The sequence below is a fragment of the Electrophorus electricus genome, chromosome 23 (assembly GCF_041902795.1).
Source record: "Electrophorus electricus isolate QZ-2024a chromosome 23, ASM4190279v1, whole genome shotgun sequence".
Classification (NCBI taxonomy): domain Eukaryota; kingdom Metazoa; phylum Chordata; class Actinopteri; order Gymnotiformes; family Gymnotidae; genus Electrophorus; species Electrophorus electricus.
The window spans coordinates 1555108-1580600 of NC_137519.1; the positions used below are offsets into that span (position 1 = coordinate 1555108).

Consider the following 25493-nt stretch of genomic DNA (forward strand, 5'->3'; position numbering starts at 1 on the left):
AGTTCAAATGAACTTACTCTTAAAGATAGTAATGCAAGTGTGTGTGTGTGTGTGTGTGTGTGTGTGTGTGTGTGTCTGTGTCTGTGTCTGTGTCTGTGTCTGTGTGTTAGGAGCACCTGCACTATGTGAATGAGATCTCTCAGGATGAGTTGTTTATTCTGGATCCAGAACTGGTTGTCATGGAGAATGTAAGCACGTCACCAGGTGTGCCTGACCTGCTAGACTCATCAGATATCTCAGCATCCCAGCGGAAATTTGCCTTCCCATCCTGCTCCTCCACTCCACCCCCCTCTCCACCCACCAGGTCAGACATTACTCATACGCCCATATGCACAAACGATCTAGTTTTGAAGCTTTATAGGACATATGCTGTTAATTACAACCCTAATAATGTCTTGATTAATGAGATGTAGTACAGGGTTTTTACAGTATTGGACACCTTTATAGTCAGGTAATTATCACCACCATTTTAGCAATAAATATGGCATTACTGGTGTAGAGATTTACACAAGGTTGTATGATATGGAACATTATGCCCATTTCACACAGTAATATATTGTATTTCACACTAACATACTTTATATCATACTGCATTACATACAGCAATGTACAGTATATAATACTGCATTGCCTTTTCAGACCTTCCTCTTGTGTACATATTCAAAATGTATACTCTAAATGACTTCTATTTTAGAATACCTCTATTTGATCAGTTTTAGCTTTAGTTTATTCCGTGTTATTTATTATGGATCTCTGTAAATAGTTCAGCGTAACTTACCTGGTAAAGAACCCATTCTCACTGAGAGTATGGCGCCATAATCAGTTGTGCGTGTTGCCTCGTTGTTTAAATATGAGCAAAACCAACTTACTGGAGTGCAACTAAAAGTGCAGACTAACAAAGGGTGAGGAAAATGTCCAGTGATGTGGGGAATGACTGGTCTAGGAGGGACATCTGAATATAAAGAGGGAAGATGGTGAGAACAGAACAGAAAACGAGAAGCTTATCCATGAGTTTAATGCTACAGCCTATTTTGTAGCTTAAGAAGCACTTTTTTTGCCTTCCAATTCAACAGCTTGAAGCCATTGTAACCGCCTCCTTCCTGACTTTAAAGTTCTCTGTAAATCGGCCATGGCTGAAATGTGAAGCAGCTCGGCTGTGTGAAGAGGCTATAAGAGCAGAGCAGGCAAAGGTGGAAACAGGAAAGCTTCTGTCATTATTAAACATTCGCGATGAGAGCATAGCTCGTTATCTCATTTGTACTGGTTCAATGCGGGTAAATTCACCGCAGCAAAACTCTGCATATGCTGTAAGCTTAAACACACATGCGCACAGAATTTTTGGAACCTTTACTATTGAATCTAGTGAACCTACTGAAGTCAACATGTACACGGGTGACGAAATGTGTTTGTGTGTGACACACAGTACAGAACACAGAATTTTCCCTCTAAAAGTGTGCTTTATCTATTTATAAAATCCTGAAAAATCTGTGCAACTCCACAACTTAAGCCGACCTCCTCCTGCCTTGTGAGGGTTTGTTTTGGTTTGCGTGTGTTTGTTCAGATCAGTTTGGCTTTTTTTTTATATGTAATAAACAAACAGGTAGATGTAAAGGTTTTCTCTTTATATTTTCTGTTCATTTCTCTTTTAAAAAGACACAAGCAGCTGTGTGTGTGTGTGTGTGTGTGTGTGTGTGTGTGTGTGTGTGTGTCTGAACCTTTCAAGGCAGAGCAGTAGCAGTGGGCTAGCCTCCTGCTACAGCTTAAAATGGAATGTCTAATAAAAGCCCACATAGCAAACAGAGCAACCGTCCATTGGGTGTGGGCGTGCATGTGAGCCTGCCTGTCTGCATGTATGTCTGTTGCTTTTAGTAAGGCAGTGTAAGGTCCAGGTGTGTATGAGTGAGTGTTTCTTTTTAAGACTGGTGTAAGGTCCAGGTGTGTATGATGATTAAGGTCCTCATTGCAGTGTGGTGCATAGAGAGAAATGAACAGTCACCAGCTGTTCATTAGTTACCATCATTTATTGAAAGAATGACTTGAATATACTCTGCTTTTCAGAGAGCTATACGGGCCTCCCAAAGTGGACCTTAACTGCTTCACAACTGCAGACACCATATTGTTTATAAACCAGGGCTCACTGCCTGAGGGCTGTCAAGATGTTGAGCTCAATCAAAAAAATGGGCAATACATTACCTCATCTTGAAACAGTCTTTAAAATCACATAATTCCACCGTTTCCTGTCTCTGCCTTCAGGAATGAAAAGGGTCTGTGCTTTTTGCAGGATGTTAAACAGCACAGCATGTGCACAGAGTGTTTACTGGAGAGCTACTTTCTAAGAAGCATACAGACTGCTAAGACACCCCAGGTGGACAACGAATCCACCCAGAAAGGGGTGTGTGTGTATGAATGAGTGAGCTTAGTGTGTGTGAGTGTATATAAATGAATGAGATTAGTGTGAGAGAGTATATAAACAAGTGGTGTGTGTGTGTGTGTGTGTGTGTGTGTGTGTAATAATTTGTGAGCTTAGTGTGCGTGATGTATACTGAGTGAGCTTTATGTGTGTGAGTGGATTTGGCCCTGAGTGGCAGTCTGTGTCTCTGTAAGGCCTATCAGGGTTAAACTAGCCCAGTGGTCCTTGGCTTCTCTCCATTACATACGCAATAAGTGCATTGTATCTCTGTAGTGTCAGCTCATTTGAACACATACAGAGTACTAAAAGATTCTCATTTACTAGACTACATCATTGATCAGGAATATTTATCTAATACTGTATTAATTGCAACAACTTTGTGTAATAGGCCTTAACGCAGTTAAACAGAGTCCTTGGTGTTCAGAGGGAGATGTGATGTATGCATGGATGACGGCTCCACATTGTCGGCATGACAATGACTCAAAAACCCACTCCAAGCCTAAATGAGCAGTGGTGCTGCCTCTAGCCCACATGTTAACCTGCATCGCAGTGTTGCATCATGGCTGGGTTGGGAGTTGGACTCACTTTCCCTGTCTCCAGCTGACTGGTTACAATGCCATTTACCCTAGACCCCTGGACATGGGTACTGAAACCCATGGTTGATTGTGTGGTCAGTGTTCTTGTGCTTGTCTGTCTCTCAGGCACAGTACAAATTCCTAGACTGTGACTCTGGTTCCTAGTGTAATTGTAGTTCCTCAAAGATCAAAACCAAATGTTTTTCTTGTCTGAGGCAGTGCTGTCTTCATCTCGTCAACATCTAAGCCCACAACTGTGAATTATTAAAATGTTAGATGTGGTTGCTATTGTGTGGCTTGCTGTGCTGTTGCCTTGGTGTTTGTGATATTTTTGTTCTTTTGTTGGTTTGCTGTTGCAGTGTGAGACACTGTAGATGATATGAGTAGATAGCCCTGTGCAAAACCAGGAATGTCTACAAGTCATTTCTCCAGCCTAAATGTTACATTCATTAAAACATGTGTTGGCTGCGTTTCTGTTGGCCAGACATGAAACATCTCCACATATCTGCTTTTATCCACAGCTCTGGCCTTTTTTTATTGTTATTCTTTTTAAAAGCAAGACTATGACCTTTTTTAACTTTTATCTTATATTTATTATCCTCTTTCATTTTCTCTCTGTATTCTTGGGCACCATTTTGTGTGAGCTTGCTGTTTTTGATGCCTGCACACATGCGTACACGCAGGTCTGTTTTTGATGCCTGCACACATGTGTACACACAGGTCTGTTATTCAGATCACTGTACTCTTGTTCACCCTGGGGGATGAAATAACGATTCCACTCTGAGTCAACATAAACTTTTCTTTGCCCACACTCAAAATTGCATTTAAAAAGACAATGAATAGAAGCAAGTTTTGCCTTTGGGGGCAAGTGTCTGTGGTACACAGAGAGTGGGAGCTGGGTCCGATAGAATGCCATATTATATCTGATTTATAAAATAATAAACATTTGTCAGAGGTTTCCAAATGGAGTGATAAGGTTTATAAATATTTACATTATTTGTATAAGAGAACCTGACTACTGCAGGTTAGTGTGGTTTCATGACGGATCAGACATTATCAGAATGTTTTGAAAGAGAAGTGATGTAGGTTGAGATCACCCAGCGATGGGAGAAGGTAGAGCTACAACTACATCAGTGTCCAGATTCTTCTGTCACCTTTCACCTGTGAGAGACACTCAACAGATCTTGAATGGCTTGAGTGGTTGACAGGAGTTTGTTTCTTTCACTTCAGGTGATTAGCTTGCAATTTAACCTTCAAACAACCATAATGATGATCATAGTTTTTCAACCTCTCAAAATATGTCACTACTACATACATTAGGTTTTTTTATAAAAAATCAGGCTAAAGCAGTCAAATACACATTGTGCTGGTTATGAGATAGTCTTCTGCGCATGAGCATGTGTTACTGTCTTCTTCCAGGATTAGACTGTGAAAGCGAAACTAATGCATTTTACATGTCCCGTTGCTTTGATCGCTGTCTCAAAGCTTCCCACTGAATGGAAAAAGAAGAAAAAAATGTAGAAATACAAGCAAAAATTAACAATCAGTCCCCTGTCGCAGATTGTTTCTTGTATGGTATCAAATTCACTGTAGAAAAGCAGTGGAACTTCACTTGCTCTTGTTGAGGTACAGGTTGGAGCAGTGATGTCCAACCATGATCAAGTGGAGAGGAGTTGGATGTGTAGTTGAGCATAAGCAGTCCCACTTGGGGAGCCTGTGGTGTGCTGAATGGTAAGAGCTGTGTCTCTCTGCCTGTGTGCAGGGTCGGCGAGGACCAGCGAGCCTCACAGAGAAAGCGTGTGTCCAGTGACAGCTCTGTCCCTGAGGTCCAGGCTCACAGTGACTCCCTACGAACAGCCAAGCCCGCGCTCAGCAGGTGAGACGTGCGCACACTCTCTCACACACACACACACACACACACACACACACACACACACACACACACACACACACACAACAAACAAACACGCACACAGCCAAAACAATAGAAGCACAGTTGCACAAACACAGTGTGCATAAGGATGTCTCTCAAGTTGGTGAATAAATTCTGATCGTTGAAGTAAACAGTGTGTGTGTGTGTGTGTGTGTGTGTGTGTGCGTCTGCATGGTGTTAGAGGCTAGAAGGTATTTTCAGGAAGCAGCTGGAAAAACGCCTGAAAGGCATGGAATTTCATTTACCATGAGTACATTCATCTTCCAATCCCCACCCCCCGATGTGTGCGTGAGTGTGTGCGTGTGGGTGGGTGGGTGGATTTTTGCGTACGTGCTTGTGTGTATTTGGTTCCATTATATAAAATTCAGGCTACATTCCATCTTTGTATAGTCTCTTTGCTTAGAGTCATACATGGTAAAATGCCCTAAAATGAGTCCTCTTATTTAGCTTAATACCCTGTGTCAGTTTTGCATGCTTAATAAGAACTTTGTCTGCTCATCTTGCCATTTCAAAATATCTTGGGATTAAGAAATATTTGATGAATTCAGTCTGGTGAAACTCTATAGACGTTATTGCCTGTCTGTCCATGATAGTAACAGATAATTGATTTTCTCGCTGGATCACAAGGCAGGAAGGAAATATCAGCATCCCAAGGAATCTGCCAGTCCTCAAAATGGAATCAGCCGTGAAATATAAAGACATTAGGAGGCTTTGATATTGAGGTGGCAAGTGTGATGAGGATGAGGAACTGGCTGACTATGACAGTTTGAAGGTAGCCAGTCTCCAGGTATAATACAGATCCTCAGAGAAAAAGCCCAGTCTTTAGGGGTATTGAGGGGAAAATATGCGACAGAAAATCAAATGGGAATGGGAATGCCCCAAAATGGCTCACTCCTCCTGTTGTCCTGCATGGCTGTGAGCACAATTCGGCATGTGGAACGGTGTTTGGCATCCTTCATTACTGGAGATGTGCCTGTGTAAGGCCAGTTAGCTTGTTAGAAACCATTAGCTTTAAATAGGCCTGGTTAACGTTGCTCTACTGATTAGATTTGCTTGCCTTGTCAGACCCCATATTATAACTCATCCATTACTAAGTCCTTCTGAATCATCTTTTATTTGATTAGGAAGGGAATATCCCATATTAACGTAGAACAGCAGAATTATTAGAACTGTTGTGCTGTCAGTCATTGGTCTGCTGAACTCTGTATGCAGTGATCTTTCTTACTGCTGTATTAGGATCTTGCTTGTACTGATCTTTCCTGTACAATATTACCTCTGAGGACTCTTAGTGCTGTTTTAGGATCAGTTTACTGTATAGTATTAACCTTTATGTTTCTCTCAGTGCTGACCTAGGATCAGTAAAATCTGCTGCACAACACAGGATAATTGGAGCAATGTAGTCAAAGTGCTTTCACCCACACAAACTTAAATGCATTTACAGACCAGACATTTGTTAAAATGCTTATTACCCATTTCAACTAATACAAATCCATTTTCCAAATTAAATGTTGCCAGAGTTTAAAGAATGTTTTAAAATGATTATAATCCTAATTATTTTAATTAATATGACATTATTCAAGTATTCCTCCCATGCCCCCCCCCCCCCCCCCCCCCCTTAGGCTTTCTGGTCTCCATCACCCCACCCATGCAAGCTGATGTAGAGTTAGCTTGTAAAGCAGCACCCAGCGAGATGCAGCTAGCATATGTGCCATCACATTCAAGCATCTTCTGATATTTTTATGTCTAATGAGCTAATGTCTCAGCTACCGATAATGATTTTCTGTTAGTTCTCTTCTAATGATCCAGATAAGCTGGTAGCTAAGCACTTTAATTTGTTCTGAATATGCGAGCTCGATTTTGACTTGATTAAATAACCATCATCCTCTTTCTCTATACTCGTTTATCAATTACGAGATGAGGCAAAACACAAGGTTTTACTTTCAGGACCAGGGGACTGTAAGTAATTAGGGGCACAAAATGGCCAGCATCCACTTCCACTTAGAACTCTGCTGTTTAAACCAGAACAACTTCCACGTGTTATGAAGGACATGCTTTAATTAACCCCTCAACCACGTTCTCAATATTCTGTCCAGATGTGCTTGCTACCATGGTGCTTTGCATCTAGTTTATACTCACATTTCATTGTGTTAATTTTACACTCATCTTTTTTGTAATTTATACTTTCAGTATAATAAAGTATTTTTTCTTTACACTTTGTTCACAGTATGACCTCTTAATCATTTTTGTGTTTCATGATTCTCTCGTAGTGTAGTTTTGGTTTATTCTTTTGTGGTTTGTTGCTTTGAAGGGCGGGGGGTGTCCATCGCTCAAACACAACCGCTGCAGATTTCAAACCAACAATCAGGTGAGGCTGCCATCCCATCAGCTCCTCTTTTCTCCTCTCTTCATGTTAATGTACCTCTCTTTCCTCACTGCCCTGTACATTGTGGATGTTAGCGTTTAAAGTTTAAATTAGCTCACAGATGAGCTCCAATCTTATTCCCTGGGCGGGTTGTTATTGGCCAGCAGCAGAGCGGCCCATCTCTGCCCATTAGTCCTGTGCCCCTGCACCAAGATGAAATGAACTTTCACTGCCAGCAAAGACAGTAGGGGACATTTTTGTGGTTATTATTTTTGCTGGAATGTTCTGTCCCTCATTAGAGTCCAGCTGTTTCTCCTGGCACAACCTCAGAGAACATCACACGTGTACACATGTGCGCACACACACAGGAATGCAGGTCAGAGCCATTAAAAATGATAGTGATGAGCATGGTGCTAGGGTCTGCATGCCAGCCAGTGTTTTTGCTTCATGGGCTCCAGGGACCTTCCACTAGAAGTCCACAGAGTGATAGAGTTGCTTACAGCGTGGAGAAAGCCCAGAGCCATTGTTTTTCTGTGTATTCCCAGTGTCCATTCTACTAAACATAGCCATCTGAAAACTCCACTGAACTTCAGCACTCTAACAATGCATTTTCTGCTTCTCTATGATCTCTCTCTCTTTCTCTCTCTCACTGACTCCTCTCTCTCTCTCTCTCTCTCTCTCTCTCTCTCTCTCTCACTCACTCACTCACTCACTCACTCACTCACTCACACACACACACACACACACACACACACACACACACACACACACACACACACACATACAGATATGTTAATATCCTAAATTCAGTCATTTAATCTGGCTGGCACGAGCAAGCATGCAGTCTGCTGTGTGTTGTCCCAGTGACTCAGGCTTCTCTCGTCTGCTTTTGCCTGATTATTCTTCTGAATGGAGGGAATAGTGCTGCTTTGGATTCTGCTTCCTGTTGTATAATAAAAGCAGTTTCATAGCATCAAGTGCTCCATTTGTTCTTAATGGGATTATTAAACACTAATCATCTTATTTGGCCCAGTCCCATGTGCGAGGGCCAAAGGTGCAGAGAGACCAGCAAACATCTTATCAACAGCACACAAACAGCCATGGGAGGAGAGGGAGAGACAGCACAGAGAGAGGAACAGGAAGAGAGAGAAGTGATTTAAGTAATATCGGTTTTGTTGTTTATTACTGAATATCCTTTGGGATGTGGAGTCTGAGACTGGTAAGAACAGAAGTTGGTGGGAGCTTGAGCTAGAGACAGAGAGAGAATGAAAGATATAAACAGAGAGAGAGAAAGAGAGCTAGGGACAATGGGTTACTGAAGCAAACAGATATGTTGCAAATGGATTTGAAGAGCACATCAAAATTTTAGGACCCGATTAGTCAGAGCATTTCGTTTCTGTGTAAAAGCACTTATTAACATTAGCCATCGATGCTAATGTAGCTAACAATGAGTGCTCATGCTAACTGCTGGCACTCATGTCCTGCTAGGGAGCATCATCGCTTCTAGTTGAGCAATGCCTGAAAGCTCCATATAAAGAGTTATCTTCCATTCAGATTTGAGACAGGTCAACACTCTCATCTCTTCTCTGTTCTCATCCTGCATCGTATATCATTCACTGCCACTGCAGGCACTGGGGGTCATTTCCCAGATATAGTTTATGCTTGCAGTAAATTACATTGTCAATGGTGATCCTTTACTGAAAATTCTTTCAAGTTGTTGCCCATGCCTAATCTGTGTCCCTGTGTTCACGCAATACATCTCTAGAGTGGTCATTGACTCTCACTGGCATAATGTGTTTGTGCTGTGTGGCTCAGCGATAGTAGAGGGGGCGTTACTGTACCTGTCATCAGTGATGGCTGGAGCAGATGCAATTTCACATGGTGGAATTGAGCAGGGTGGAGAGGCCTATTGGTGGAGAAGACTCTGATTGGTGGGGAGGATTCCAATGGGTGGAACAGATTCTGATGGCTTCCAGACACGCATAGATGACAGACAGAACCATCTGCCAGTGGCTATCTGTCATGTTACGAGACACGCCTATTAACAATAAAAGACTTCCGTTGGAGAACAGAACAAACTAAAACACACACTTAGGAGGATAGCTTACACAAGACATGCCTTTTTATTAAACTAATATTAAATGACCCACTTTTAAGATTTCAGCTTTTGATGTCTACTAAATAGCAACCACTACTAAATTTCCCAAGTTTGAGATATAAATTTAATTTAAAAATATAGAATTTAAGCCATGCATGTAATATATGTTTAGCTATCTGCTAAAGCCCATGGACAGAACAAAAACATTTGCTTTTATTGTCAAGCAATATTGAATAACAATGTTATTGACCAAATATCCCTTTAAACCCTTTGAAAGTTTAGAAAATGATCAGGAACCACTGCTATCAGACAGAAAGACCTGTGAGGATGGGTGTGAGGATGGGTGTGAAGATGGGTGTGAGGATGTGTGTGGGTATGATTGTGGTTATGACTGTGAGGATGGATGTAAGGATGGGTGTGGGGGTGAGGTCCAGGCAAGTACACAATCAACAAGGAAGGCCTTAGATGTGTTAAAACTGACTGTGTTCATTTAGATGGAAGTGGGGATGAGTTTGTGCCAGACACAGTTGACCAGAAAGAGACAGAAACAGAAGCAACACTACTCGGAGAAAAAGAGGAAGATGGAACACATTTTCTTGCTTACTTTTAATTGAAATAATATTTTTTACTCGAAAACATGTATGGTTTTGTAAATTTTGTTTTAAACAGAGAATATGAGGGAAGCTTTTGTTTTGTGGTCATTTAAGGTTTGAATTCTATAGTCTTGAATGTACTTTCTACTCAAACCGGATTGTCAGTACACTTATACTGAAATGTCATTCACAAGCTACTTACTATGCAACATTCTGCCTGAATCATTATAATGTTGTCTGAAGTTATTGCAGTCTTGGATAGGACTGTGTTCAGGAAGGAAATCTCTCATCTTGTCAGGGACATTCAGACAGTGAAAAGGCCTTAGGCCAACAGAACACTAGAGCTGTGTGTGTGTGTGTGTGTGTGTGTGTGTGTGTGTGTGTGTGTGTGTGTGTGTGTGTTGGGAGGGTTGGGGGTAGTCAGACCCGATTTATGAGTCTGGAGTCTAAAAGCTGTTCTTAATTATGGGACAGTCACACCAGATTCCTGCACTGGTGTATGCAGCTTCCTGTGTACGAACGCATGCGCACACACACGCGCTCACACACACATACGCACACACACACACACACACACACACACTCACTCAAAGAGACTCTCATTACAAACCATACGGGAGCACAGAGCCTGTTCCACCCCTCCACCCTCCCATGCTTACTCACGCTCTCTTATTCTGTCACTCTGAAATGATGGATGGTTGAGGTAGACAAAGGGTGAAGATCTACATTGCAGCAACGTTAAATCCAGGTGGTGTGTAAGTTTTAAGGTTTATTATTTCTGACTTGACCCAGATCTGACCCTGCATGTCTGCACTCAAGCATGACCCCTCTGGGAGCCCTGTGGGGTATATGGACCATCTTTCTCGACGGTCACTCTGGAAAGGGAAACAAGTTTGACTTTGCTAATAGATGAAAGATCAACTGTTAAAAAGCCGTTTGTTTATAGTATGTTTATCATGTGTTGACATATGCTGCACATTTCTAAGTGTTCCATGTTCACAAAATACCTGATTCAACTCAGTCCTTTCTCTGTTAAAATGATCTTTTAAAAACTTTACTTCTCCCTTACTTCTCCTCTCTGCTCTTCTCCTCTCCTCTCATCCCTTCTCTTTGAGGTTTTTGGTTTTTTTTTAATCTATACCTGTCTGTCTGTCGTCTATCTCCCTCACTCTTACTCTCACTTTCCTTCCTTTCCCACTGGGGAGCAGATTACTGCCACCACTGTCAGTGTGGCTTTTGAACCGATGCTTTTGACAAGTCAAACTGCTACTTTGATCAAATATTTATCAAGATGAATGCCCCGTGCTCAGGGCTGATGGAGCAGTGGGGGGGCAGAGACCCTCATGTTAGCATGTGCTCTTTCTCTCATTAATCAGCATGAACAGAATGACACTGTCTAAACTGTTCCTTGTGTGTACACACGTTTTTTCTAAAGCTTTTTTCTACACATTTTCTAGTTATTATTTACTTGCAAATGCAATTTCATTGTCTTGTTCAGTCAGATAACAAGTATGCAGAGGTAGCAAAATTAATGGATACCCCACAGTAAAGGAAAGCACTGTGGAGATTTGTTTGAGCTGCACAGTGTGTTGTGTTCTGTGTTAATCATCACCCTGGTATTAGGCTCTGTAATGTGTGTATATGTGTGCGTGTGTGTGTATGTGCCTGATGCGTGTGCTGTATCCTGACCAGATCACTGAACAAATTTATTTTGCTTCCTGCAAAAATATACTTGTCAATTATGTGTTTGACACAGAATCCAAATATGTTTTCAGACATTCTCTATTACCCATAGCTGTTTAGTTTAATTGCCTTGTCACTTAAAAACCATTCATGTTAGAAAAATTCTAAAATAGTTTCAAATTCAGCATAAAAATTACTATAATATATTTTAGTTTTGGTAGCAAAAAAAAAAAATCTAATTTTGATGCCCAGTGTAACACATTTTTCTGTAACACTTTACTGAAATGTGGATTAGGGCATGGTTTAAAAGGTTACATGACACCCACATAAACCCTTCATAACAACTGATTTAAGCATACATACACATTTAGAAATATTTACATAAACAATGCTTATTACAACAAGCATAAGCTGTCATAAAAGCTGCTTTCATCAACTTCAGTATCAAGTTGACATAACTATATCAAGTGACAGACAGAGTTTTGCTGACATTAGGATGTTATGACAGGTGAAATGGCATAGTTATGACAGGTGAAATGGCATGGTTATGGCTTGTAGCTCAGTAGAAGTTTTTGGTATGTCTGGGTGACAGTGCTTTGATATGACACAGCTTACCAATTAATGCTGTTGGTAATTTATTTATTTATTTTTTCAGAAGTGAGGATTTCAAACATGAAAAAAACGAAAGTGTCTTTTTAGTGAAGTTTTTGACACTGGCCGTTTTACGCTGTAGTGACCAATTTCAGTGTATTTTATTTGGCCCTTTGTTCCGTTTTGCCGTTTATAAAAATCCTTCTGCATTGTAATGACACTGTTATAATAGTTATATATATTTTCTGTTTTTTTGTGAGGTTCATTTTGCGCTATAGAAGATTTTTATAATTTTTTATGTATTATACATTTTTATAAATGATGATGCTGAAATTACACTGTAATGCTAGATTATTCTCTATATCCCTTAAGTAAAATGGATGTTTGTAAGGCCTTTATGAATCCTTGTCCAAATCGTCAAATTATGATATATATATATATATATATATATATATATATATATATATATATATATATTCTCTAGCCCATAAGTAATGTGTGTAGTGGATATTGGTGTTCTTTTGCTTTGATCAAGAAACACACAAAGTCTTAGTGAAGTTTTAGTACTCACAGCCAGGGAACATGTGTTTTATTCAGCAAGAACCATCTCCAAAGAAGGACCTTCAGACGTGAAAATTTAAAAGTCCTAATATGGGTGTAGTCACCCTTCATTGGTCATCAGAGACTTGGCCACAAAAAGTGACATGCGATACTTCATTTACATTTCTGCCTGGTCACAAAAAGGTGGGTTGCTACTTCTTTCAGGGACTATCAATCCTTGCATTATCTCTGTTCCAGTGGAGTGAAGGTCAGGCCTACCATACCAGAGTGAACTCTCTGTAAAGGATGGAACAAGTTAAGCACCCCCCCCCCCCCCCCCCACACACACACACACACACAGCCAGAGAATGAACTTTTGATGATACTTAATGCAGATTACATGAGTAATATAAAAGCATCACTACCACACATGAGTTTTTGTTGGCTGTTGGATACAGTTTTAATGAATCATTATGCAATACCATGACAGTGTAAGTGAATGTTATGTATACTGTCTCTAGCCCTTAAGGTAGTTGACTGAGCTAGCTATACTTTTCACAATTAAAATTCCTTGCATAAAATTAATAATACATGGCAAAAGTGTTTATTATTAAAGTGTTTTAATAATGTCATAGGGAGGTTTCCCTCTACCGGCTTGCCAATTATGAAGCCTGTAGTGCTTTAACAGGATGTCTTTCTGCTGCGTGGGAAATTAGCAGCACAGCAGGACGTTTACACCATGTTTGAGAATTAAGCACCTTGAATGCACAAAAAAATTCCCCAAAAAATAGATTACTATATTAAGCACTCAGTGGCAAAAAGTTTTGTTATATAGTTTGTTATATAGGTCTAAGGAATAACCTTAGATAGTAACTAAAGTTTGCTAGTTGATTAGCTAGCTAACTAACATACAGGAATCCTAGTTGGTTTGACAAGCCAGACAGTGAGCTGGATAGGCAGCGTTAGCTAAGCTAGCTGACTAGCTAGGCACAGAAAAGATGGTGTTGGACAGCAGTTGTTCATGAGATGACCACAATGACTTCCTTGCTAGCTAATGTGTTTTACAGAAATAGTTAATTAATTCACATTGCTTATGCGTCGTTAAGAAGTAGTGACTTGCGGATTTTCTCGTTATTTCATTGTAAGTGACTTCCAGTGAAACATTGCCCATGCCATTGTAAGATAAGCTAACATAGTTTCTTGATATGTGCATGGTCAGTAGGTTTGACATACCCGTTGCTTTGTTTAACAAACATTATTTTTCATGATCAACTTGAAAGGTTAACAGTTATTCTCATTCAAAAGTAATATTTTAAGTTGAATGTTTAAAATGACAGTGACTGACGTTTTTCTGTTTGCAGGCAATTATTTCCGTATGAAATGTGCTAAATTTGCATTCTTAACAAAACCTTTTAACAGTATGGCTAAAAACTGAGTGTACAGTAAAAAGTTCACTAAAATTTCTGTTGCACGGTAGTTTTTTCTTGTCATTGTTACTACAGAGCATCTCTATCATTCTTGTTACCAACTTCACTAAGCACGTTTTGTCATGTCATAGCAGCATTGTCACCCTGACATACAGAAAAAAGATATATGCTGAGCTCCAGTTGTCATAATATACTCTCATTTCACCCCACAAAGTGCCAAGACGCATCTTTTTGTCACCAGAAATCTCTTTCATTTGACATGGTTAAGTCAACTTGACATCAAGCTGACAAAAGCAGCTTTTATGAAAGGTTATTCTTGTTTGAATAAGCATTTATAAATGTTTATGTAGATATCATGTAGCCTTCTAAACCACACCCTTCAGTAAAGTCTTAGTGGTATTTCTAATGCTTTATGGGTCTTTTCATGATTCAAAGCATTGGAAGTATTTCTACCATCTAACATAAATAACTTGGGTCAAAATTACACCAATTCACATTAGGTATTGCTCAATGTCTTTTGATATCTCATAGAGTGTGTTGCAGTCACAGTATGCAGTAGTGTAATCACAATAGAATATGCCCTACAGGTTGCAAACACATGCCCTGACCAGTAGACAAGAGATACAGCAGCTAGAGCACCTATTTTTGAGTCTGTCACATACATATTGGTTTTTTTTTTTTGTTTTGGTTTTTTTCCTTGATCGTGAAGCTCCTTAGATGGTTTCAGATGAACTTGCTGCACTTTCATTGTGGCATAGCCCACATAGCACCTTGCTGTGAGTTTATAATGTTCAATGCCATTTAAATTCTTCACCAGCATGGTGGCTGTAGCTCAGATAAACACACCAATTGTCTTGTCTCTCACTCTGAAAATAGTCATCAGCTGTATAGTTGTAACAACCTCTTTATTCAACCTATGCTGTGTGTGTGTGTGTGTGTGTGTGTGTGTGTGTGTGTGTGTGCGCAGGCATGAGTCAAAGTCCCCCTAACACAGAGCAGCAGGGAATACAGCAGTCCCCTGTTGGGGGAATGAGAGGATAAAGGGTGGGTGTGTGGGTGGGTGGGTGTGTGGGTGGGTGGGTGTATTTTTGTTTGTTGGTTTGTTTATATTTGTATGCACCACCTTGCATATGTCACCCTGTTGTATGTGTCAGACTAATTTTAGGGTTGAGTTTGAATGGACTCGGAGTGGTTTAATTTTGAAAAGACTCCCTGGATTAGTTTTGGAAAGACTCTCTGGTTTACTTTTGGAATGATTTCCTGGCTAATTCATGGTTGGTTGTTTGCTGGTTGTTTAAGTATATCTTTCCATGTTTCCTTTTGTATGTTAATGTTGCCTTTTGTCTCCTGCAGGCCAGAGATGAATGCTACAAGCAGCAATAACCCAGGTAAACATTGCAGTCCACATAAATCAATAAGCAAAGACAGCCTTTAAACCTCTGCTGTATTTAGGAGGTGTGTAAGGCCTAATCACGGCATTTCAGTTCCACTCCCTTTCTCTCTCTCTGAGTGTAAGGTCAGAAGACAGAATAAAGCATCTTTGGTGATAGGCAGCAGAATGATTTTTTAAAAGACAGTAAAGAAGGTGGGTGTTGAGTGTTAAACGCTCCTCGTCTGTCTTTAATAAGCCACTGGCAGACTGGAGGAAGCAGGTGCCAAGCTTGCTAGGTTCTTCCCGTGCCACTCCACTGGAAAATAAGGAGATAAGCGGAGAGAAGCAGGAAACAGCTTGGGTGCCCCGTGAGGCTGAACAGATCAAGGTTACGATGGCTTGTGCTGATCAGGGTTAGCAATCTGTGCTAGTGCATCCTGGCAAGAGGAGCGAAGGAGCCTGGCACTGTTCAGGCTCTCTGCTGAAATGAGAGAGAAGGATCACCTTTAGCTCCTGGAAGCTGTGAGTGCAGCGCTGAAGCAAGCATGTCTTCAAATGCAGGTGCAGGACCTATCCCTTGCTCTGCACCTAAGTCCAGTATCTGAGCTGGACCAAAAAAATATTTTCAGATTTTCCCTACCATTTTATGAAACAAACAAAAAGGTCTGGTACACAAGGTTGGGTAGCCTGCAAAAAGCATCCTAAAGCTTTGAACCCAGGGTTGCATACTGAGACACAAATAAGCAGAGGTAGCATGGCGTAACATGATTACTGGGTCTGATTCATATATTTTTTCCACCTCTGCTTCCAAGCCTTGTGCCTCCAGAACATTAAACAAATGCCAATGTGCTTGAGAAACTCAAAATAAGTAAATGTATTACAAATGCACATTTCTACTGGAACCAATATTGCAGACCATGAATTTGGCTTGATTGTTACAATTCTTTAGCTTCATGATCTGTCAGGTAAATTAAATTACTTTAGTTTTTGGGACTTAGCCCTTAGCGTCTAGGCTGCTTCCAGTTCATTTACCTTGAATCATTAATTAGCCAAGACTAGCTTTCCTTAATAAAACTGAAAGAACTAAAAAAAATTAACAGTACTACTGTTCTGTGCTTGCAGTATCAGCCGATGACCTAATTGACTGTGTGAAGAACAAAGACCTTCAGAAGGTAAATGCAAACAACAGAAACACATTCATTAGTCAGAAGCTGCAGACCTACTAATCAACAGGATGGCAATCACCAGTTTTAGTGATGCTGCATTGTTGCCTGAGCTCCATGAGCTCTTGCACCAAGTAATCTCAGTTATCTGTAATAGCCCTACTGGAGAAATAATTTAAAATATAGACAGAAAGAGGAGGTGCTATTAGATAGCACATAAACTTCATGACAGTACATGATGTAAGCACATAAAAACAGAACAATGAAGGAACAAAGAACAATGAGGAAACAATGGTTTCTTCCCACAAATCATTACAGTCAGGCAGTAGAAAGACATTAGCAACAATGTGACTACCACAGTGAAACTGGCAGATGGCAGAAATACATTGCCAACAGTGGCATTTTCAGCATCATCATTTGTAACTTTATTAGTATCTTTAACATCAATGACACACCTGAACCTACCTCAAATAAAATAAGCTTCATAATGTAGGTGTGGTAGTGCTGATCAAGTCCTTAAACTTGAGGACGTTAGGACCTTGAGGAAGAGACATTACAGAGATATTAAGGGCATTTCAAAGTTTGAGACAGTAGCATTAAGGACCTTGTGTGAACACTTTAGTGTATGGAATGTAAAATAAGACAGTTCCAGAAGTGCCAAGTGCATGGGATGGTATGTAGGCACAAGGAGGTTTAGAGAGAGATAGGAGGGCACAAGACCATTAAGTTCTTTGTATGTGATAACAAGGAGTTTGAATTGAATACAGTCAGTTATAGGAAGCCAGTATAATATGAAACAAGCAGGAGTAATATGTGCAGAGTAAGAAGAGTAATTCTTTGTATGAGTAATTAGCAGGGCTGCTGAATTATGTATTGATCAGTAAGGAGATGAAGTAATCATCACCTAAGCAAATAAAGAGGTGATGTGAGGTGATGACTGCATGGGCTAGGATAGACAGGTATGGAAGGATGGTGTAACGTTGGCACATACCCTGAGAAGAGCAAGTTTTATTATGGGCAAATCCAGAGTCGTAATTGCTTGAACAGTCCAGGGTCATAGAGCCAACATGGAGAGTCTGGGAATACATGGCTAACCGAAAGTAAACAAAACACATGATGACAGAAGGGAAGCTGGCTATAACAAAGATGCTTGGAATTAAAAACAAGGACTAATATAAACACACAGAGGTTTGGATTAACACAGTGGATAGAAATAACACACAGGCTAGGAATCACAAAGAAAGCATGGATTGACACAATGGCGACTATAACAAACGAAGGCTATGTACATGACATCAGCTAGGAGAATGACCAGCAACAACACAGCACAAACAGGGATTAAATACATGGTCTAATGAGCACTAAACAAGACACAGGTGCAAATCATGAGGTGCAGAGAAAACAAAACTAATGGTATGGAACCACAAGAAAGTAATGGAAAACAAAAACACGAGACTGGCCACCCTCCTAGCGTCCCTATCATGACCGATGGACTTGGATGGAATAGTATGGACTAGGATAGACTGCTATGGACTAGGATTAACTGAGATGGCTTAATCATACAAACATAGAAGACCACTGCTGTGCAGGTGGGAGACTGCTGCTTTAGTTATGGAGGTAATATGTGTTTGAAGTAGGATCAAACCATGATCAGAATTGTATTTAAGGAGACCACTAACATCATCTAAGGCAAGACAGAAATCACAGTTTATAAATAGCTGCTACAGACAAATACCAATTCTGCTGTGTATGTTATGTCCTATGCATTCTGTAAGTATTTGGACAGTGGCATGCAGTATGTAAGTATTTGGACAGTGGCATTGTTTGTTTGTTTTCCAGTCCATTATATTGGATTTGAAACAAAAAAAATATAACTAAATACATTTTATATATTTTTATATACGTGACCCATCCTATGACTTGCTTTTGTCTGCTGATTTCTTTACTGAGCAGTATGTGTTCTCAAACAGATTCACATAAAGCTTGACCAGCAAAGAACACTGAAAATACCTGATTTAACAGTATGTTTCGGGATGTTCTATTTTACAAGATAAAGCACAATCCAGTGAGTTTTGAGGCATTTGGTTGGCTCTAAGATATTAAGATTTTTCTGAACACATCAGAATCCTGCTTCTGCCATTGGCAGTTAAATCACCAATAAGCACAAGTGAGCCAGTTCCATTGGCAGACACACAAGCCCATGCTGCCATACTCACAGATGACGTGGCATGCTTGGATCAAGCAGGAACAAGCAATAGGAACAAGCAGTTCCTTTTACCACATCATGCTCTTCCATCACTCTGCTACAGGTTAACGTTTGTCTCATATGTTCATTTGTCCCAGACTGGTTTTTGATGTTCTTTTTTAGCACACCTAACCTTTTTGTTCTCAAGATGCAGGCCGTCTTCCAAACCCTCTGACATTAATTTGGGTAAAAGTCATTTTTTACACATCTTTGCCTTCATCTTACACTGTTCTTAACAACTGTTCAGACAGCTTAAGGTAGCTCATTGTTGCTTACATTTCTAGCATTTGGCAGACACTCTTAATACAGATCTACTTTAAAAAGTATGACAGTGTTTGCTCCCTGGAAATCAAACCCACAATCTTAGTGTTTATGTAGCCTTGCTCTACCAAGTGGGCTGCGTGAGCCCATCTCTGTTTGCTTATGTGTTGATTTTGTTAGACCTTATATGTTTAACAGTTTCTGTAATTGATTTGTGGTGACCTTTTAGTTCTGTAATGTCCTCCTTTACTGCCATATCTATAATGCCCTCCCAATATTTTGTTATTTTATGCATAGTTTATGCATCAATTAATGATACAATGATCAATAGATCCATAGGCCAAGAGCAGCCCATTGAACAATTATTTTTAATCACCTAAAATGGAGGTATTCTCTATAAAACATGCTATAATATAGCCAATATGAACATATATGGCTTCAAATTAACTCAACTTTAACATTTTGTATCATGGTTTCATTTCAATGTTCTAGAGTCCAAAACTAAAACAGAAGATGTTTATGTATCAGAAATGTTGACCTGCACTGTAAACACTTTGACCAGACTGTCTATAACAGCCTCTATATGCTTAGACACCATGGTTTCCATGCACACCCTGCTATTACCTTTTCTGCAGATTTCTACATTTCCCGGCAACTCCTAGCTCAATAATTAGTCTGTGGGTTGAACCAGACTTGTTAGATTAGTGGAAAAAATGTGCGGAGCCTGGGGTCACTGGCATTGTAGCTAAGAAGCACTGGTCGAGCTACAATCTGTTCACAAGCTTACGAAAGCCTTATCCCCTTACGGATGCTTTCCTCTGCACTCAGTTGCATTAAAAATAATATACACTTACTATTACACTTTAATAAATTATTAATCAGTCTGTTGTGAAAGTCCTCAGTTTTCTTCATAAGAAAGATGGCCTTGAACAGTCTTACACTATTTCAGCACTACCTAGCTTATTATTGATATGGACAAACCTTTGCTTGTAGCAGTGAATTGTCTTCACATTGTCTCATAGGTAGTAGACCTAACCTGAATTATGCTTTTACTCCTATTAGACTCCATTATCAGTTACTTTGTGCTACTGAAGTGGAGCTGTAAGGATTTCTTCTCATGATGTATTACCAACTCATCACATATTGAGAAGAGTTCCTTTTGTAAATTATACCCTGGTGAGAGGGGCTACAAGAGGAATTACAAGGTCTAGTGGAGAAAGTCTAACTGACAATGAACAGAGTGAAAGTGAGGGTGCAAAATGTATTAGTTTTATCCTTAAAATGTGCTGACACCTTGGTGAAAATCTTCCCTTATGAAAACAATATCGTCTCCTCTTTTTTCTTGCTTTGACCTTGTTATTAAGTGTCAAGTTTCTCTAAGCATAGAGGCAAAAGTATTAAAGTCTCCGCCCTTGACCTTCCAGTAGTTCTTGGTTTCCTTGGAAATAAATAAGGCTTTCAACAGAGTGAGATCCCTCTCTCTTTTAATGACCCGCTTCCTTTTCCTGGGGTACTGAGTACTGGGAGTAAAGAGAGGTTTAAATGTTAATCAAGATGTTTAACCTGTTGCTATGGATAAATTGTGCATAATAGCCTAGAAGAGGGCCCGAACTTGGCCCCCTGGGATCTGTGCTAATCACGAGTGCTACCCTGCTGCTTGTCATAACTCATGAGCCCTTAGCCCAAATCTGACCTCTGCCAAAGAGAGAGCTCTTAAGTTATTGCTGCTGTCCAGACGCTTTTAATAAATGACCAGGAACAACATGAAATGTACATCAGCCGCTGAACACACGCAAACACAGAGCCATGTGCCTACAATTACCACTGCAAGGAGTACAAATGGTGCCCCACTTCAAAGGGTTAGAAATGTCTTTCCAGCTTTTCCTCAGCATTCAGCTTCCAGCACTGTCTCTGCTTCCATGTGTACCAGGGATTAACCAGTAGCGACAGGATAGCTCAGGCTTTTGTGCTTTATTCTGGCTGCTTTGCTGGTGCTGGCTACAGAAGAGCTGAACAAGATGATACACTAAGCTGACCTGTGTAACCCACTTGTCTGTAGGACCTATCGAGGGCAGAGATGTAATGTGATGTCTAAGCTATAAACATTACAGGAAAATGTGAGAGTGCTGAATGTTGGAGTATATCTAACAAATTGTGCATGGAAACACAAGCTCTTTGTTCTACAACTGTACACCTACAAGGTAAAATAAAGGTAAATAATTAATAAAGAAAAGTTTATTACTCTGTGGTTATTATATAAAGACGTAGGTGTATATCAGGGCAGTTCCTTTAAAACTGCTGTGAAGCACTGGTTATGCTAGAATTTGCATAATGCAATTCAATGGATTTAGTGAATAGTGTTAAATACTCAATAAACTTGTTGCAGTTTATTAAGCTTCAGCTTTATTTGTTAGACACTATAGTGTGTATGGATTTGCTTGTGACAGTGGTGGAAGCCAGGCTTCAGTGGGATTTTATGGCAGATTTAAATACATGCAAATCAAAGATCCATGTTTTGATGTTATTTTGGGTCTCAAGCAGAAGGTATAAAGTCTCTATGTAGGTATCATGAGTGCTATTTGCATATGATAATTATCTAAGCATAGGCTTTTAAGGATGTAGATTTTGTCCCAGGCTAACACTTGGCTTGTGTATGTGATGACTGGTAGAGCTCTCAAAGCAGTGGAATATCACAACAAACTACCAGTACCAACACTGTAATGAACATGACTGACATCATCCCAAACTGCCAGTACCGAGCATGATTATGAGCATCGTCCCAAGCTGACTTTTTGTCATTGCCATATATATTGTGAATAAGTTGTAAATATACAGCTCAGCAGTTCTTTATTTGCCAACTTAACTGCTAACAGCAATTAGAATATTGCCAAATGTTCTTCCTCTTACAGCTGTGGCACTAGTGGGTATGTAACTGAATGTCTTGTCTCTCTAGCTGAAGGAGCTCCAAAAGCAGGGGGCTGACCTCTGTGTGCAGGATTCAGCTGGCCACACCCTCCTGCACCACGCTGTGCATGTGGCCAGCAAAGAGATTGTCAAATACATCATTGATAATGGTGAGATGTTCTCATCACCCCACTAACCCCTGCCTGCACTGCTCTGCCCCACCCCTTCCACACATCACAGTCTATAAAGTTCTACAGCAAGACCTTTCCAGCCTGGCAGTGAACAATATTCCAATATACCAATGTTCCCTGTGGAGCGTCAGGCACTTATGTAGCATAATATAAGGGGAACTCTGCTATGTGTAATTCTAGCATTTCAGTTATCTCTGTGCCTTTCTTCTGTTTTTCACCTGAAGGATTGATTCACTGTACTGTTGCAAACTAAACTGTCTTATTGCACAGTGCAGCAGAGGAGATTAGATGATCTTATTGAGAAAATAATTTTCTTTTGTTAGTCAAGCCTGCTGTAGTTATGTTTGCACACAAGTTATTACACTCTTTCATATTGTGTGCTGCACCATATGTTTGTGTTCTTCCTATAGGTACCCATAGAAATTATCCTCCCTCCCAATTCCAGGCTGTTCAATTTTTAATCTCCTGACAAACACTTCATAATTCAAACCTGTGAATAATTATGTCAATCTGTACAGCCTCTCAATTGTGGAGTGACATTTCGGAATTCCAAAGTAAATTAAGATGATAAGACCTGAATTATCTAAGGTGGCCAAGCATTACTCTCCTAAATATCTGAAATAAACTGATGTATAACCAGTTACTTTTAAATTATAATAGCGTTAGTTTTAATGCATCTGTGTTAACCTGTAGTAATTAAAGTCTTGCCACTATCACTGCTGTGCTTCCAAAACTCTGACTATATTCCATATCATATTTCAAAGCAGTTAGTCAACACCCCCTGCCAAACATGCATGACAGTACTCGGTCTTCCAAACTTGAAAGATGCCAACCACGGACTTGTGACCAGTCTGTGCTCTCAGCAACTCATGTTGTTTGTAAATATCACATCTGAAGGATGTGTTCCTCTTTTCAGCCCAGCTGAATATTTACAGCAACAGCTACAAAAAACCTCTGTTAACCTATGGACATCCAAGGCTGTTTACTGTTTAGTAACAAACTTTGTTCTGTCAATTTTCTTCTCTCCGACAGCCCCCACTGACATACTGGATGTGACCGAGAAAGAAAAGTAAGTAACTTGTTTTCTTTTTTCAATTTCACTTCTACTTTTTGTAGAGATCCCACTATAGTTCACATTTTGCTTTCATCCTTTCCTTTGTTAAGGTACTGTTTGCCAGTTAGATTTTGAGCCTTCCGGGGGTCAGTGTGCTGTTCTCCTTCAGCACGCAGGCTAATGAGCCACAGCACTTTCTCAGCACATAGCTCATGCTTCTTTTCTCTCGACTGCAGTGATCTTTTTGCCTGGCTAGCCAAGCTCTCTGGTCATGCTTTTATCTCTTGCAGTGGGGAGACTGTGTTGCACAAAGCAGCTTCACTGTGCCAGAGGACCATCTGTCATTACTTGGTGGAGGCAGGAGCATCACTTATGAAAACAGACTTACAGGTGAGAGATTCACTGCCGGGTGCAACCAGTTGAGCAGTGTGACAGACAATTGTACACTTATTTTAAAAAAGCCATCAGTGCTTATTTAAATCAGTGTCTGAGGTTCCACAGCTCCGTTTACATTTATGGCATTTAGCTGACTTTTTTATCCAAGTGACTTACAGTCATGGATGAGTACAGCTTGAGTAATTGAGGGCCTTGCTCAGGGGCCCAACGGTGGCAATTTGGCAGTTGGGGGACTTGAACTGGCAACTTTCTGCTTACAAGTCAAGTACCTTAACCTCTGAGCTCCACTGTACATAATCTGGGGAACTAAGCAAACCTTGTCTTCACCCCTTTAATCACATCGCAACTTCCCTATATGCGTCACTGGTATGGGACTAATGCTATTGGAAAAAAACTGGCTTTACGAGAGGTCTACCGTTTTGGTGTTAGCCCCAATGCTGTCTGACAGTGAAGACCCTGATTAGACAAACAGACTTCAACTGGTAGCCACTCATGTTGGGCTTGGTTGGGCTCCCTGAGTCAGCGCCACATGATAGATAGCATCACGTTCCTTTGCTTGTACCAACAGCTCTTATTTTCACCGGGGCAAGCCTGGCCGTCTCTGGCTGTCTCCTTCACCCTCCCTCCCAACCCCACCATCATCGCTTTCAAATGGCTTTACCATACATAGCTATGGTTAATGCAGAACTACTCATTACTGCATCAGATCATTAAAACTACATCATTACTGTCTCTCTCTTTCTCTGTCTTTTTTTATCTGCCCTACCCAGCAAGAGATTCTTCTTGCTGTCCCCCGACTCTCTGGATCCCTTTCTCTCCCTTTATATTCCCCCTTTGTCTCACTCTTTCTTGCTCTCTGTCTGCTCTAATACCTATCTTAGTGTAATGAGCATTTTTCTCTGTCTTAACATTGTCACTTTGGCTCTTTTTTTTCACCTCAAGTTCTTTCTGAGTTTCAGCTTAATACAGTAAAATACAGTAAAATACTTAATAAAGCAATGGACAGAACGGTGTTCTGCTAGTTAGGAAGGGTACTTCTGTCTCAGCTCACCATTATGCTGCTTCTCCCTTATCAGGGTGGCATGAGGTTTTTTTTTTTTCTCTTATTGTAAACATTTGCCATTGTTTTCTCTTTTTGTTATTTTTGTTGCTTTCACCTCAAAAGCTGATGAGCACTAAAAGACGTCTTTTTATTTTTAAAATTGTGGGGGAAAATAAATTATTAAGTGTATATAATATACATATAAATATATAAACTGTAGCCACACATATGAAAAGAACTTCAGGGTGATATTTAGGCAGGTCTGTGCTTTAAAAAGAGTCTGGAACCTTCTGAAACCTTAGAGGAGTACACCTGTGAGTACCCAGGGTTCAGTAGCTTTAGCATTTCAATTTGATAAATTGTCAGTGCCCCATAGAAAATAATGAAAATAATGAGGGCAGCTGCGTGATCCACATCCAGCTGTGGTCTTGGAGTCCAGGGAAACTCTGCTCTGGGTGCTTCAGGATTCGACATCTATGGCAACTCAAGTCTAGGACCTTTGTTGAAACCAGTATGTAGGCTTATTATGTTTAGTAATTAAACTGTTTTACAGATCATGTCGAAAGATCTGCAGAGGAAGCAAATAGCTGCTTGCAATCAGCATGTGTTTGTGGCTGGATGCAACAATGTGTGGAAGAAGAACTTAAAGGTTC

General features: G+C 40.2%; 1 protein-coding gene across 6 annotated transcripts in view; it reads left to right on the forward strand.

Annotated features, from left to right (window-relative positions):
• The window catches only part of dgkza (diacylglycerol kinase, zeta a), a 119626-nt gene that overhangs the window by 90474 nt on the left and 3659 nt on the right, over nt 1–25493 (forward strand). For all 6 annotated transcript variants that reach the window (XM_081705886.1, XM_081705887.1, XM_027023195.3 and 3 more), the window contains 8 exons: nt 111–304; nt 4748–4861; nt 7227–7283; nt 15566–15600; nt 16707–16756; nt 22207–22327; nt 23381–23417; nt 23693–23792. In XM_081705886.1, coding sequence (XP_081562012.1) covers nt 111–304; nt 4748–4861; nt 7227–7283; nt 15566–15600; nt 16707–16756; nt 22207–22327; nt 23381–23417; nt 23693–23792 — 708 coding nt within the window. The remainder of the gene's footprint in view (nt 1–110; nt 305–4747; nt 4862–7226; nt 7284–15565; nt 15601–16706; nt 16757–22206; nt 22328–23380; nt 23418–23692; nt 23793–25493) is intronic.